Consider the following 17,078-nt stretch of genomic DNA (forward strand, 5'->3'; position numbering starts at 1 on the left):
GCAACTGTCTAAACACAGCCCATATCATAGTGGCTTCAAAACATCCTGCAGCCCACAGAGATGTTTGATAACAGGAAGTGCCTGCCTGCCCTGTTTTGGAATAAACACTTGAGGGTGCAATTCCTTCCCTACAAGCCATGCTGCTGCCTTAAGGTATAAGTGGGTCAAACACATAAGGTCAGGCAGAGCAGTTAATACTGTCTTGGCACGTTATGATGCCTAACTATATTAGGCTGTGGCAGACACCCAGGGCCCTGCGCGACACAAGGTGGTGCCAATCTGATAAGGTCAGAGGTGGCCTGGGTTTGTGCAGCATGCATCAACACTGCAGCAACTGTTGGGACACATTAAAATTAGTCTGAATGTTTGGAGTACTATTTATAGAACACCTACAGTTTATACATGTACAGACAGACAGAAGTCCAAATCTAATCGATGGGAAGCACATTGAGTACTTACTGTATGTGTTAGACAGCAGGACAGTATGATGTAAACTATAATAATTTTAAAGAATTCTTTCCTTATCAATACATGAACACAATATGGACTATACATTTAAAAAAATGCCTACGAAAACAAGGTTGGCTTTGTATGTTTCAGTTGTATTTTCATCTGCAGTAATAAGTCTCTACGTGGTTATGTTCCTCATTCTAAGATGTTATTCCTCAAATGTTGGAGTCAAAAACTCAACTGAAACGGGAACCTCCTGTTGAAACATTTAACCAATAGAATTATTAACTAATCACATTTTCTTCTTGTAATATGGCAAAAAACACCACGATTAGATTTAAGCAGGACAATTTTTTTACTCGACTGCTAGCCACTGAAATTTTGGTAAAATTCTGTTTAGCACTTCCTTTTGTGTATGTTTGTGTGTGTGTAATGAACACACAAGAGACGAGGTTCGGTTTTAAAAACTCTCAGTAACTCTATTTCTGTATTAATGTACAACCGTTGAAAATTACAACAATTTTTTTGTATTTTGTTATTTTTTTCCCCATTTTTTTTTTTTTTTTTAAACGATCTATCTATCAACAGCCATTTTCCAGAAGAAAAGTGAAAATGTGAGCAGGAAGAAAAGAGAAAATCAAGAGCAAAAAGAAGTGTGGGGATGGATTTAAATAAAGAGGAGAAGAAGAAGAGCACGAGATGGGGGGGAGGAGACAGTAAACGGTTAATGTTTATATTCTGCAGTGGAGTGTTTGAGCGCGAGTGTGTCGATGTGTATTGTGGTATGTGCGTGCAAATGCTATGTCGAGAGGTGGTGCTGTAGTGTGCGTGAATGGCTGAGATTACACTTGCTGCTTCAAACAACTTCATCATCTGATCAGTGGAGGTGCAAATGTTATTTTGTTCTGGCGAGGGTCTGGCTTATCTACATTAGCTGAACACGATCAAGCAACAACACCTGCAGGAGAATGCAAAAAGACAAGAATTCAGTAGTTTTACTTGGACCATAAAGATTGGCAACTATGTGATGACTGTATTGGCTGCAGCAGGTCCAGTTTGGTACTAAAGCAAGCAACGGAGGAAGGTGTGTTTATTGTGAAAGAGCGGCAACAAGGTCTTTAAAAAAGTTGTCTTCCAAACACACATTCATCTTATTCTTAACTATTATGTGTACATGAACATGCATCATATGTAGCAAAATATTGTACTCTCTTTTTTTCAAGTATTTTGAGGAGTATGTGGGACTGTGAGTTCACCATTTTCCCACAGTAAACACACCATATACACATTTTATGGGAGAATATATTATCTAAATATAGGACGTTTACAATTAAAGATCCTCATAGTCTGCTGCTGAGAAGAGTTCATTGGCAAGTCAAGTTGTATTTGTACTAGTTGAAAATAAAGTTTGTTCCAACAGAGCCAGGGCAATGCCACTTTTCATCTTGCAGTATCACACTACACTTGCTGGCATAGTTTCCAGGTTTCGCAATAGCTGCTGGAAACAAAACAGCTTCTTCCATAAATCCTTCCAAAACTACATCATCACTTTTGCCGTATTCAGTTCTTGTAATGTTAACCTTTTGCTTAGGAGAAGTAATTTAAAATGTGTGAAACTTTGCACGTGTTCTGGCCAACAGTAAGTACCATGGGAACAACTGCCAGAAACAGCCTGGTAGCCATTATGGTCTATGTGAAACCACAAAATACAAATCCACAATCAGCAAACATTCTCCTTAATGACAGTTTATTCCATCTCCCACATCTTCCTAGTCTGATTGATAACAAAAGTTTTCCATCCATAACAGTGTTATTTCACTTACTCATGATCATTCAAGCACCACAGGGATAAAGTTGGGAGAATAACAGCTCTTACACTCTTTTCAAGAGGCGACATGTTGCTTTGAGCTGCTCATGTCAGTCTCTAGATGTCTGAAGTGAAATCAAACAATATCCACTGTTTTCACCTTATGATCAGATCTGAATAGCTGCAACAGGTGTAACCACGTTGGATGTGATGCTCTGAAGCCAAAACATGTATATGAGGTGCAATGAGAATGAGAAGAGGGAAGGGAGATACAATCGTGCCATTCTGTGACCCTGCAGCATTATGGGAGTGAGAGGAGGGAATGACAGATAGGAGGAAGCAAATGAGCGAGTGTAGGGAAGCAGAAAGAAGGGGTCAGATGTGACTGCACCGAAGGATGGGCCATGGAAGGAAGCAGAGGAAGGAGGGCGAGGAAGAAAAAGGAAGGAAGTAAAGAGAGGAGAGAGATGCTGGTGCTTTGCAGTCGCGATGGAGCTTCAGGTGTCGTGGAAATCCTTCAGCAGCGTGCGTCGCCTCTGCTCAGCAATGTGCATCTGATTCTCAAGATCCTAAGAGAAAACAAACAAAAAATAAAATATTATTATTTCAGACACCTTGTTTGGATTTCTTTTTTGTATTTCAAACTAACCTTTGGAAAATGAAGTGACTAAGATAACATAATAAGATAATAACATAATAAGTTAATAAGATAACATATGATAGGATGATGTCTACAGCACTGTTAAAAGTTTTGGGGTTAAATGCTAACTTAAGCATGCTAAATTCCTCACAATCACATTGTGAACAAGCTGATGTTTAGCAGGTATAATGTTGACCATATTAACTTGCTATGTATAGCACTAAATATGAAGTAGAGCTGAGACCCATGGCAGTTTAGTTTGGCAGGTAGCTAGTCATTAAGTAAAGTGTTGGACAAATTATATGTTTGACCTGATGATGGTGCTAGATGAACTGTCATAGGATCAGGAAAGTTGTTAAAAATCACCCTGAGGGCTGCATGAATGGCTCAATCAATCAGTCCATTTGATAGCTCTTACCCCTCTGTCACTGGCGCTGAGCTCCCCCTCGCCTCCCACCACTCCTCTCTCGTAGGTGTCAGCCCGCTCCACCTTCCACGACAGGTTTTCTATCTCTGCTTCCAGCTGGGCCTGCTGGTACTCAAACTGCAGACAACGAAAAAACAGAAAAGTCAGGTAATCACTTTCCCCTCTTGAAGACACAATTACATCACTGGATCAAAACTATAAAAAGGTACAGGTGGGGAAGAGTTGGAAGGTTAGGAGAAGTTAGAGTTAGGAGGAGAGTTAGAAGTTAGGAGTAAAGGATGGGCTGGGAGACATGTTTGATCCTCACCAGTTTCTTGCGTGGGCCGGACTCCATGTAATAGGCGTAAGGATACGTATACTGCAGCGTGTAGCGACACTGGAAACAAAAGAAAAAAAACAAGAGGCACTCGTGATGTTGAACAAATTGAGGAATGTTTGGAAAATGCTTGCTAAAAGTCATGCTGTGTAGAAATTAAGAAAGACACTGTGAAAATGAGTCGATATGAACTTTAAACTACTGCTTCATGGATCTGCATGAGACTAAATGGATAATATTTAACCTAAGAAGTAAGTTTTCACAACATGGAAGAGATGTGATAAGACTGATGAACAAAGGTTTCCTCTCACCGACACTGCATGCTCTTTCTGTGTTTGCAGCTGCAAGTTACCCATCAGGCTCACTGTTCTTTCTATTCTCAGATGTGTAGGTTTTCTAAGTCAATGTTAAACTTGTCATGTAGTTTTCGTACACAGTAAATTCATAGATTGCAGTTTGAATGCAAAGTTTCCTGAATAAATCTCAAACAAAGATTTCATGATTTTATATTTTTGTGTGCCTGTCTTTCTGTCCATCTTTTACTCTCTCTGAATTTACCTATTTAATTTCTTCCTCACATCCCTCACCTACTACATGTGAATGCACACCAACACACACTGTTGCAGTTCGGTGTGTGTCAGTACCTTAGCCAGTAGCTTGGCAGCATTATGCAGGTACTGCCAGTCGATCCAGGTTCCCAGGTTGTTCATCACTCTCTCCTGGATCTTCTCCTGGATCCTCTGGTATGTCTGAGCCTCCAACTGCAGAGACTTGTTGTGATTCTCCCACTGGTGGGATAAAGATCGAAAAAAAAAAAATACAATAAAAAAAAAAAAAGAATTAAAGACAAAAGGAAATATTTACTTTGTATAAATAGGATTATGTTGGTACGGAACTTGTGTGTTAATAAACTGTTCTGTTGGTTAGCTTCTTCAAAACAGTATGGGATGGCTTGTCTGACACAAATATCTGTTCAAATTCTTATACAAGAGTGCAGGAGAGAAACTGTTGGAAATTAATCTCCCTCAAATCCGAAAGATGAAATGTGTCATCTGGTTTTAGTTCATGTAAAGCAGGGATTGGCACTTTGAATTCCACATGGGCTCTGCAGATGCCTCCACCAGTCTCAGCATTTGAGTTTGTAAAGTTTTTAACTTTTTTTTAAACTTTACTTTTGTCAAGCAGTTTTGCACCTTGTTTTTACATGTAACAAAGAACTCACCCTCTCGAAGTAGAAGAGGTATTTCTTGAGGGCCTCTCTGGCCTGAGCCTGCTGGCTCTGGTTGACTATATCAGGGTTTTCTTTGTAGCGGCTGCACTCGTAGTATTCACTGCCGTGAGTCTTCCAGTCACCAAGACACATCCAGCAGAAGTCTGTCAGAAGACACAAAACACACATGATGGACTCCACACTTATGCATCACATAAAATGTACAGTATGAGACAGTGGAGTTTACCAACTTGTATCATAAATCAGCTTAAAGGTTCAGCTCAGGTATTTTTGTCTAATGACAGATATGACAGAGATTTACTGTGGTTGGTAGTGTATTTTCCATTTAAGAGGAATGACTGGTGGGAACAAAGTGAAAAACAATTCTTGAACTGTAGCTTCATAAGTTTATCTTAAGGTTTCTCAGTCTTATCTTGTAGATATGGCTGATGGCTAGTTTTTGTGTCACACATGGTGCCAATAGCTGAATGCAAAGTGTCTTACAGAAGGATTTCATGCATCAGTGGATCACACTGAGACAAGCTACTCACCATGTTTGCACTTGGAGCATTGCTAAAATAAAGACAAAAGAAGGAAGTCAAATTAGTGAAGCAGAAACCTGACAGAACAGCCATGAGTCACACGTTGACTTCAAATAAATCTGAGCAAATCAGCAGCTGAATGTTTTTACACAAAACCACAGAGTGCTAGATTTAACACGGCTGCTGTGTCACACATAGAGGCTATGAAATGTAAAAGATGATGCATAAATATGTATATGTTCAAAAGTGATATAATCAAGTGTCAAACTATTAAAGTGGAAGACTAGCTCTCTGGATATATTTTTAGCATTCCCATGTTCTGCTAAAGCGCGATTTTCAGCTCTGACTCACCATGTGATTGCACCCTCCGTTCTTCTCGATGCAGATATTGCACTTCGGACACTAGAGGAGAATGAGGGTAATTAGTTGAGGAAGAGTGATAGCTTCAGCACTGTCAAACAGATAATAAGTAATGTGTACTTGTGTTTTCAAACTGTGAGATCTTCTATCGCCATGTGAGTGAACAAAACTACAGTATGTGAGCAAATATGCTGAAAAAACAGTTGTGGTCTATGTTCATGACAGCATGTGTACATGTGTAGATCCGTCTTACATCTTTAGTGTGTGCACTGATATAGTTAGCTGTCTCCGAGTCATCTGCACATTTGGTCAGCCATTTTCGGATCGTTGCGCAGTCTGTGGGTGCGTGATACATCTGACGGCATTTAAAACTGAGTAAGAGAAAAAGAGAAAGAAAATATAAGGACTCTACAGTTACCAAGCACATAACATACAACATTAACAGTAACTGACCAGTTTAAGCCTCCTAAAGCTCTAAAGCATATAAAATTATATTGAAAGATTTATTTGGTTTAGTGTGCTTGTTGCTGCCAGGCTGCAAGCCAAATTTTTCCATGTGGAATAATAAAAGACTGACCTGATATTCAGCTACTTTAACATTTTGTAGGCAGGATGAATAGTTTTAATGGACTAGCATCAGATGTACAAGTCACTCAGGACAAATTCTAGACATATTCTGACATCATTTATGGACTGGTATCAGGTTAACAACGTAGGCCACTTAAAGATCCTGGATAACCAAGGGAACTTTGTATATAAAAAGCTTTTAATTTACTTAATCACACTATATGTGTGGCCATCTGTGAATCATATGAGCTTTTCTCTTTCACCTTTTCCGAAAACATCCACTTTGTCAAAGAATGTAGCTTTCTGGGTTGATTGAAAAAAAGACTACACAAGGAATTCAAATTCTGTCAAAAAGGAAACTGAATAACCCGATGAGTGGTTTAGGGAAACAAATACACATCCAAAGTCAGAGTCAGCGAGATAATTGGATAAAACCTTGACACAAAGCCAGGAGGGAGTCAACACAATTCTAACCATAGTTAAGAAATGAGTGTCCTACCAGAAGACTTCACTGCAGCGGCTACACTGCACCCTGCGTGCCCGGGGCTCCTGCACCTTGATGACAATTGGACAGTCCGCACCTGGACACAACTGCAACTGGAAGTGACTCTGCAGTACAGAGAGAGTAACAGGGAGATTAAATAACATTAAGAATGTCAAAACGATCGGATGCATCATGATAATGATTGTAATGATAACTCTCCTTCTATTGATGACACTTGCTAAAAGATTTCAGCTCTGTTCAATTTTCTTTAACAGGGAGGTCAGTTTTAACGGGCCGTTAACCCAAGAAAAAAATTAGAGGAATTGGGTGGGCTGATGGGAACTTGACATTGTATTGTGTGTATTACCAGGGACAGTGTTTCTAGAAAAGAGTGCTGCTATTGAATTTTTATGAGTAATATTTCAAATAATTCAATTTTCCTCAGTTGCAAGCAGAAATCTCAGACAGCTTTTTCAAAACCTAAATGAATAAAGTTCACAAAGTGGGAGTTCAAAAAGTGTTTTTCGCTATTTCAGAGATGGATCCTTTAAGAGAACAATTTGAGATATTAAATGATTTGCACAAGTATATAGATGGAAACCCAGCTGGCTAGAGAGACTGTGAAGAGAGTGACAAAACAATGTGAGAATGGATTCCGATTTAAAAACGGTGTGAAGGAGATTCAAAGATTCATTCCTGAAAGGAAAAAAAAAAAAAGCACAAGGGCTCTTTGAATATTTCCTCTCCTTCTCACTCCCTTTCCACATGCCGGTGACGTCTTATCTAATACACGTATACCTGAGCAAACAGACTCAGCGCACACACACACCTCGACATAGTCTCTGAAGAGGTAGCGTCTGTATTTGTCCTTCAGTTCCTCTGCTGGCAGCAGCGGCAGGACAAAGTCTTCTGGCATCTGCAGGGAACAGTCCTGAGCCATACATGAGATACCTGAATACACACACACACACACACACACACACACACACACACGTATCAAGAGGAATCCTGAATCATTCGCAGGTTATAGTGAGAGAAGCAACAAGTAGTCTACATACACTGCTGAACAAAGGCTGCTACTGCACCTAATGCGTTTCTTTACAAACACATAAACTTATCTCAACAATTTATCTTCATCCAGGACTGAGAGTTCTCGCCCTGCAGTTCTGTTTGGTTTCTAGTTACAGTGACCCAGAAACTAGACTGAGGTCATCCGTCATCATAAACGTGTCCTTTGTACAGCTGATAGTGAAACACTCATCAGGCCCAGAAGGACTATGTTACACGGACCAATGAAGACTGTAGGAAAGTTGCTCAAAGACACAACTGCATACAAATATGCGCACACAGAAATAAAGATGCACGTGTGCTCCCACGCCAAAAGCACAGGGAGTCTGTATGCACTTTACGACACACATACAGTGTACTGTACAAAAACTTTGAGCTGATCCGTGAACACACCCACACACCCATCTGCGCTCCTGCTGACACAAGCACACACACAGACATGCACACAAATAATCAAAAGTGGGAGCGTGCCTCCCCACAGGAGTTTACACCAGATGGGAGTCATCAAAACCTTATATTATATCTCCCTTATCTTCAAAAGTTACACATACACATAAACACGTATGGAGTGGGCCACAAACAACCAGTAAGGATCTCTGGTGTCTTCTGTCATTTAAACATTCATTAAACATCATTAAGTTACTGATGGAGCTCATCTGCTGACACTGCTGCTCTAACGAGAACACAGGCAAAAATTATCTTCAAAAAAGGATCAAAGGCTGAAACTGTGATGAAACCCTGAGCTGACACGTACACGCACACACGCACACACAGACACACGGGAGATCACATCAAACGAAGTGTGACTCATGCACTCCAATACCAGCTTTGATGACTACACACAACACACACTCTCTCACTACTCACCCACTCCTATGCCATCTTTGACCAGGACAGTGCAGTGCTGCTCCCAGCATGCTTTGCAGAAGGAGTGCTGGCAGGGCAGTGCCAGCAGGGAGTCTCTCCGTACAACCTGTAGACACACACCACACTGGAGGGACTGAGGGGCCTGAAACACATCAATCACAAACACATCATCAAACACAAAACTGCACTGGTGCTCAATAAACATCAAACTGTTTTTGAATTCTGAATTTTGCACAAAGTTTCTGCTCAAAGTCTCAATGCTTATGACATTACTCACAGTGACTGTTCTGCAGGTGCTGCTAGGCTGGACAAGAGCGTCTGACATCAGCAGAGAGGAGTTGGACTTATATCTGTAGAGGTCATGGACAGAACCATTGGTCATTTCAGGTTTAAAGACAGAAACATTTAAACTACAGTGCAAAGGAATGAGAGGTAGAGAGAAAGAACCTGAGAATGCAAGAATGGACTTTTGTGAGTGTAAAAATGATGGAGGGAAAGGAAAGGGGGGGTAAGTTTTTGTGAAAAGAGTGCAAGAATGAGAATGAAAAAGGAAGGAGCAAGGATGGAGTAGAGGAGATGTACCTCTCCAGTATTTGTGTAACCTGCCAGCTAAAATGCACCAGGATCAGTTTTGCTACCGCTGGTAAAACCTAAGAGAAAGAGACAGAAAGAGAGCAAGTACTGAAAAGTTGCTTCAATCGTACTTCAAAGCAATGAAATGTTGCTTCAGTGACACATGAGTGACGCAGCTGTTTTGAGAGTCAGCTAATCTGTAATGACACCCAGCACTCATATCCCCAGTTTGCTTGTTATTACAGGAATAGATAATAAGCAGACCCTGCTGCTCATGAGAAGGAAATGCTTCATGATCATGACCCTGCTGTAAACACTGATAACACAAAGTTTACTTTGCATTTTTTATTTTGGCTACAGAAGAAACCTAGCAAGAAAATACAACCAAATATGGAGGAGAGTTCAAACCCAGCAGAACTGAAACAACTGTTTGATGAATTGTTTCACCAAAATAATATAAATCTATGGAAACTCGTAATTAAGCAAAGAACAAAAACAGCTTCTCAAACACGAAGAGGATTTGCTAGCTCTTTTCTGTTATACTGTTGTGAATGGAGGACGTTCATTTTACTGATCATTGTAGTGACACCAAAATAAATGTAAAGATGTCGCTTCAGGCTGTTATATCATACCAAACTTAAAGATTCAGTCTGGAAATGTGAAATGTAGTCACTCGGTGCTTTCCAAGCTGATGACTTGATGGATTCTCTCAGCTGTTACTGTACAGTGAATATTAGATGAGGCAGGATGGTTACTGTACATAGGAAGATGTCTAGGATTACTTTAGCGTATCACTTTGCACCACAAGCTGGACGTATATGGCTGCTGTGAGTCATTGACATTACACGTGCCTACAAGTCGACAATTTAAATAAGGTAAGATGACTGAGTCCTCCTTCACCTTATGCCATCAACACACCTGCTCCTCTAGGAGTTGCTAACAGAAGACTGTGGTTGCGGCGGTGCAGGTTTCAGGTGTGATTGTGTGTAACAGAGTGTGAAATAAGGTCTTACTGCAATAAACATGCAGACTCAGCAAAGTTACTGCAGAGTAAACTGCTCATGACGAGGTATGAAGGGCCGTATTCAGGATGATATTCATGTTCACCATTCGTCAACCTCCTTCACTGTCACTGAAAGAATGCATTAACATTAATGTTTGTACTCAGAACAATGTAAACTGTCAGAGATCACAATTAGCCTTCTATGAGAGCAAACTCACTGCAACTGTTTCAGGCGGATCATTTTTATACAGCCATAACCTCAGTCAACAAAGTGAAGCCATGCACGCTATTTTTTTGTATACGTTTGAACATTTAATATACACAAGAAAAGGAGAAAATGGTTTGATGTCACTCATCAAAATGCATCTTTATCTCTTTTCTGTTTGGGGAGGAAAGAGGTAATATTTTAAAAGACTTTTCTTGTTGCCACATCACTTCATTTTCAGGTAGTGATCATCAGTACAAATTACTTGGTGATGATTTGGTTAACAGCACCACATCCTAATGGCTCAAAAATAGACACCATGTTTAGGGCTAAATCACAACCTGCGACAGAAGTTGAACACATTTTTTGCTCTTGTTTTGTCCTGCCAACCACATCTGTTATTCATTCTACTGTCGACAAAGAGTAAGTATTCCCAAACAAAGTGAAATGAAGCCCACGTTCTATCCCCTTAGATTTTATCCATTGATTACTTTTGCAGTAATTTTATTAGCATTACTAAGCTGTTGTGAAGAGAAGTGCTATTAAAGAAGAAAAAAACATGTCAGGAACAACAAAGATATGTGTTCAGCCCAACACTTTAATGCTAGTGACAAAGATCAGTAGGCAACAGAATACAAGTTGAACCTGCTTAGAACATGCAGAGTAACCAGAACATCTAGTCTTTGCACCGTTTTCCAGAGTCAAAAGTGCATTTGTGTGGTTATTTTTAAGTTGTGTGTATTGGTGTCCTGTCAAGTTTGAAAGTGAGGTCTGTTTCGAAGGACATGAGAACATTTCTAGTAGAGCCTGACTGACAGATCTGTGGCAGGCTGATACTGGCCTATCACAGATCTGTTTCGGCACATATGTTTTCCAATATGGAAAATACTGTTAAAAGATAATGATTCTATAAAAAGAAGCTTTTAAAGAAAAAGATTTTAAATAATTAAATTCTCAGAGGAAATGTGTGTTTATATCCCCCAAATTATCTCTTTCAATTCAATTGACATTTATGTGTCAGACAAATCTGTTGATGGATTAACCCTGCAGTTTATTGTCAGTCTGGTTCCCAAAAAAAGCCAAAAACTGCACGCACACACAAACATAGAAAAAAAACATTTTCCCCCTTAAAACAGACTCCCTTTTTCATCTCAAAACCGGAGTTTGGTCAAACTGGCAATGACGTGCAGCATCACACAACCTAGCTTCAGAAACAAACTCACCTTCAGTGCAGCAGCCACAGTGTTAACCTCCTCCGTCAGCACCCTCTGACTCTCTTTGTATGTCAGACAGGTGAACAGGTACTCCTCTGGGTCGAAGGAGTCAGCACCCTGTTGCTCCACATCACTGGCCACACCCTCATAGTAGCTGGCAATGTCGCCCTGATCCTCCTCATCTCCCCCATCGTCCTCATCCTCCTCTTCTTCAGAGTTCACTCCAAAGTCTTCCTCATTACTGTCCGACGCCTGGCTGTTCATGTCCACAGACATCCAGTCGATTGAATCAATCACCCGGACAGGTAGACGGCTGGCCTACCTGTCGGATACTGGTGTTCCTATTTGCTAAAATGGCTTGCTGAACGCTCCACCTCTCAGTGTCTCCTCCCACACCTCTTTCCACCTGCTAGCGCCCCTGGTCCCCTAGACACTGCTTTCCCGTCTGTCTGTGGCGCGTAGAGGCCGCGCTCAGCAGCAGCGGAAGAAGCAGAAGAAGTCACACTCCCCGTCACTCATTTGGAAAGCTGGTTACAGGGTGATCTGAAGAGAAGAAAATAGACTGAGGAGGAGGAGAGAAGAGGAAAAGAATGAGGAAGGAGAAAAACAGGGACAAAGAAGAGGGAAACATGTTTAAGCAATCAAAGCTGTCTTTAATTCCTGAATATTCTTTTTTTTAATAATCATAAGTAACTCTTAAAAACATTAACTTCAGTGCAGTGCATATCTTTCGAGATAAACTGTTTAAATCTAACTTAAAAATCTCTATATTTTCTCTGAAGTTTCTGTAATCATCCCAAATAAGATCTCAATAGTTGCAAAAGCTAATGCAAGCAGTGTCATAAACTCGTTATGTTATGTATGAAAATGATGACCCAGCAAAGGCTGAAAAAAATCAAAACAATTGATAAATCAATTGTGGATTAATCTCAGGATTATTTTCTCATTTAATTATTTGTTCTATAAAATATCAAAAAAAAGAGGGAAAAAGCCCAACACAATTTTATAGAGCCAAATGTGATATCTAGGACTTGTTAGACCAGCAGTCCATATTCAAAAGATTTTTGGTTCCTGATTTTATCTATAGTAAATAGTTTTAAAGCGACTGACATAAAAGGTGACATAACTACCAAATGTCATTGACACAATTTAGAACAAAAGAAATCTGTTTGTTATAAACAACAAACAATCACTGTAGTTACTCTTACTTAATTACTTAATTATCTCAGTGATAAAAGCATTCTCACAAGGAATTTTTGAGCAATACCTTGTGCGTTTGGCTGACAAGATGAAAATGTATTTACAGAACATCCCTTGTACACAGTTTCAGCAATCCAAAACAACACAATGAGTCCCCAAACTATTCTCAGCTGGTTAGCCTCCATTATACTGAAAGAAAATGTCCACTCACTTCCCAAAAGTTGTGTATTGTTGAACAGAAACACCAATAATTACTCAGTGTAACAATGTCCCTATTAGGGGGGGAAAAAACATCTCTAAATCAGTCTCTGACTGGGAGCCCAGCCATCTGCAACACCACGGCTGGGGAGGTTATTTGGGTCTGCTGAGGACAGGAGCTACTCTTCACACAGAAAACCCCAGTGTACAAAATTTCTTACAGCGCCAACTATCCAACTTGTGCATTTTTTTTCCAAAAGTCTAGGCCAAGCCACAATTTTTCTTCAACACTTAATGACATCTAAAATAAAATATTACAAATCATTTATATATCTATACTACTTTGTGATGTCATCATCAGTGGGGGTTGAGATTCTACAGCTCCAGACACACCAAAACTGCACTGAAGGCTAAGTGCTGACACCACATTGTCACGCGTGTCTGAAATACTGCACTTGAGACCACTGCAAAGAATACAACAGCAGCCAATTAGCCTTTACATTCTGTACCTGCATGGAAGGACTCCTTATCAGCAGGTAGCGGCAGTTTGTATTCGTCATTCAAAAAGGATAACCAGAAGATTCAGGACTGCGGGTATACTAATCATTTTTATGATAAGGAAATGTTTGTCTACCATTTTGGCTTTGTAATGTCTATAATTCTGATCAAGAATATTTCAGATCAAAAGTTACAAATGGCACCCTACCATTCTATATACCTTCTGCGTGTGGCTTCTTAAGTGGCCGAAAAACAGCCAACTAGGGCAGACTGGTGCCAACAGTGTAGTACACACCTCAGAAACTGGGGCCACAGATTCTCAGTGACCCCCTGAAAATTGGCCGCTGCGTTCCTGATGTTTGCAACATACCAAAGCTCCATGTCCGACTGCAAAAAATAAATCTGCTAAGGCATACAATATACAACTAAGATGACCTAATTTCATTACTTCTTTAGATCATGACCACAGTACTGCATCACATAATGTTTTCTTGATATATTACATTATTAGTCTATTGAACTATATCTATATAATTAACAATGCTGACTACCAGAGAATACAAAGACTGCATCAGACTCAATTAAACACATTTGGGACCACTTTTTTGGAGGTGTGTTATTAAACTCTTCGACTAGACGTGGTTTGGAAGCTGCTGAATTTTAAAATGTATTTGTCCCTGTGGTCTGTGGGTGAAAACACCAGTTTGCTGACTAAAGCCACTCAGAACAGCAGAACTCCTTGCTTACAGACTCTGGACAGTCATTGACAACAGTCTCTTAGCTATTTTCCTTAACACATTTAAAGTTTCACTCCAACCATTTTAATTTCACAGGGCAGGTTATATTTCAAAAAGTGTAGCTGTTGGCCATTGCTCTTACTTTTAGCCAGAACTAACAACTCCCAACAAAGTTGTTCCCTTCAGCACTGGCTATCAAATAACAACAGTATTCTTTTATTAAAAATATATTAAAAAAGCTATGATTTCTACCACAACGGGTGGTCAGTGGAGTCTAGGATGTCTCTTATTTAAGCCACCAGGCACTGTGTAGGGGACAACATTTGTTTCCTGTTCTGCCCATAGATAACACACCCATTCAGGGAAGAAAAAACACCAACACAAATCATTCTGCTGCAATATTAGAAATGTGAGTCTTCTTACACATAATCTAATTGCAAATCATATTCTGTAGTTGGGCTACACAGGCAACCAGTCAGTTGTTGCCAAAACTTTTAGCTAACTTTTCTATTAAGCAGTTGGCATTCATTATAGATTATGTCAAATTCCTTAAACCAAGCGGAATCTAGTATTTACAAAGGAAGTGCTTCCTGAATTTGATTTATCTACTAGACACTGTTCTGTTAAAAAAAACAGTTAATCTTTGCAGTGTAGCCTTGATATTAAGACCATGGGCTGTGACTGATTTAGGTCCACAGTCCTTTCCGCCCAGCCTGCACGGTATAACAGATCATAGCTCCACTGAGCCTACTCTGCATCTGAATTTCTGCATTTCGCTGCTATGAACAATTAGTTCCAGTACTTTCTCTGTGCGGATCTCTTTCTGCCCCATTTCTGCTCTTTGTGTCTGTCTCCAGCTTCGGACTGAACTTGACAAAGGCATGATTTTAATTGTGCACTTCCCCACATAGCCTGTATTTTTCAACCCCACTGTAGTGTAGATCTGTATAACACGTGAAGGACACAAGGCCTGGGTTAAGGCTTAATGTCGCGGTTTACAGGATTAGCTGAAGATGCTTTAGCTTCGGGGATGAGGGAAACAGACCAACCAAAGCTGAAGCTAACTCTGTGCAGTAACACTGGGGCACAAAACGGGAAGAGAACGCCTCTTTGAGACAGCTGGAATAAAAACCAAGAGAACTACAAGCACACAACAGCAAAGCTGCATAACAGGATGATAATAAAAAATGGGTTGGAAAATACATCACTGCATGTGTTTTGTCTACAAATGTCATAATTTTAGGGATTCAATAAAATGCCCTTTCACATCAACCTCACAGCATGACGTTTTATATCTGTAAAACAGCTTGTGTGACATGTTTTGCCTTGTTTAACCCTGACATTATCCAGCCTTTTGGCAGAGCAATCAAATTCCTTCGCATGTAAAAACTGCACAGTGGAAAGTCAGTTCCCAGGCAATGCTATGCAGCATCACTGCCATGCCAAATTTGTTTGCCCTTGTCAGAATGGGGTTCCCCTTGCACACACCATTTAATCAAAGTCTATTTTGTGCCTTTTTTTTCCATGGATGGGTTACATGCGTGTGTTTTCTCCCTGCCAAACCGTGTCTACCCACCAGCATGCGTTAGTTAAAGAATCAAACAAACTTTTACACCCCACGGGCCATAAGAAGGCTTATTTCTACGTGTGATTTGTTTCTAGAGCCAAGCGAAACAAGACCAAAGCCGTCTGTTGTCCGCCATCCACCTGAATAGTAAACAAGGTTAGCGGGGAAAGCCTGCCAGCCGGCCCCGGTGCCAGCCCAGCGACAGACGAATGCATGCATTCCGCCCGGTCCGGGCTAAAAATAGGCAGAAACTAGGTGACACACATCTTGCTAGGCTAATGTATCACAGCGACTCAGCATAGGTCTGATAACACGTCTTGGGGGATGGGAAGTAGGAGGTTAGGGAAGAGATTACCCAGCGTAAAAATAAAGACTTGGTTGTTGCTGGAAGTCAGTATTTTGGTCCGGCGTCAAATAAACTTATTTAACGCGACGTTCGGCTGTGAAGTCAGACACAGAACGGCAGGCTAATTTACCGTTAGCCGGATTAGCTCCCCTGGCTAGCGTGCTGGCTGTTGTACTCAGCAGCGTAGTAACGGCATGTAAAACCGACGTGCTTTGCGAGTTAAATTATTGAATGCTCCCAGAACAAGCTTGCAAAAGTTCCCAAGAACACGCCAATTTTGTCCTCCAACACGAATTTGCAACATACGAGCTAGCCAGGTTAGCCACCCCCTTATCGCTCCCTCCCGCTGTGCCTACGCCTCTCATCCACTCTAGTCCGGGGATTGAGATGTAAACAAGGCCCGCTGGAGCTCGGGAGTAAACAAGCACATTTAAACAACTGCTGCAATAATTCACACTAGTTAAAGTCGGCGGTATTTACCTCTCGGAGCGGCGTCAACTCTGCCTGTGTTGACAGTCAGAAGTGGTTTTAGTGTGGGGAAACCCAAAGAGCGATATTACTCTCTGTTCGCTTGGCTGGTAGGCGGAAGATAGACGGTACTTATCTCTGATGTCACTTCCGCCTCCCTCATGGCAGCCTCCCCTCTCTGCTCGAGGAAAAGATGCAGCAGTTGGAGTAAATGCATTAGCGCTGTCCATTAGTGCATACGCATTACTACAAGATGCTGCAGCACCCTAAATGGTTTCAGGTTCCGGGTTTCATTTCACATTTCATTTCACCTAAATCAACCAGGATTCAT

The 17,078-nt window shown here is 40.7% G+C and overlaps 1 protein-coding gene across 1 annotated transcript; it reads right to left on the minus strand.

Annotated features, from left to right (window-relative positions):
* Window positions 1–581: 581 nt before the first annotated feature.
* arih2 (ariadne homolog 2 (Drosophila)) lies at window positions 582–16,916 on the minus strand. Its single transcript, XM_037105047.1, has 15 exons — window positions 16,760–16,916; window positions 11,743–12,295; window positions 9,321–9,388; window positions 9,016–9,088; window positions 8,739–8,880; window positions 7,633–7,754; window positions 6,819–6,928; window positions 6,006–6,123; window positions 5,744–5,794; window positions 5,402–5,423; window positions 4,863–5,014; window positions 4,285–4,428; window positions 3,632–3,700; window positions 3,316–3,441; window positions 582–2,826 (listed from the first exon to the last, which is right to left on the minus strand). Exons 2-15 carry the CDS (start codon window positions 12,007–12,009, stop codon window positions 2,755–2,757), a joined length of 1,536 nt encoding a protein of 511 aa, XP_036960942.1. The 5' UTR covers window positions 12,010–12,295; window positions 16,760–16,916; the 3' UTR covers window positions 582–2,754.
* Window positions 16,917–17,078: the final 162 nt, after the last annotated feature.

Source organism: Acanthopagrus latus, chromosome 7 (genome assembly GCF_904848185.1).
Source record: "Acanthopagrus latus isolate v.2019 chromosome 7, fAcaLat1.1, whole genome shotgun sequence".
Taxonomy (NCBI): Eukaryota; Metazoa; Chordata; class Actinopteri; order Spariformes; family Sparidae; genus Acanthopagrus; species Acanthopagrus latus.

Coding starts and splice junctions, on each gene's coding strand:
- arih2 (XM_037105047.1), bottom strand. CDS start 12,009: ATGTCTGTGGACATGAACAGCCAGGCGTCGGACAGTAATGAGGAAGAC. Junction 9,389..11,742: donor CTGTGGCTGCTGCACTGAAG/GTGAGTTTGTTT, acceptor TCTTTCTCTTAG/GTTTTACCAGCGGTAGCAAA. Junction 2,827..3,315: donor TCAGCGCCAGTGACAGAGGG/GTAAGAGCTATC, acceptor GTTTTCTCTTAG/GATCTTGAGAATCAGATGCA.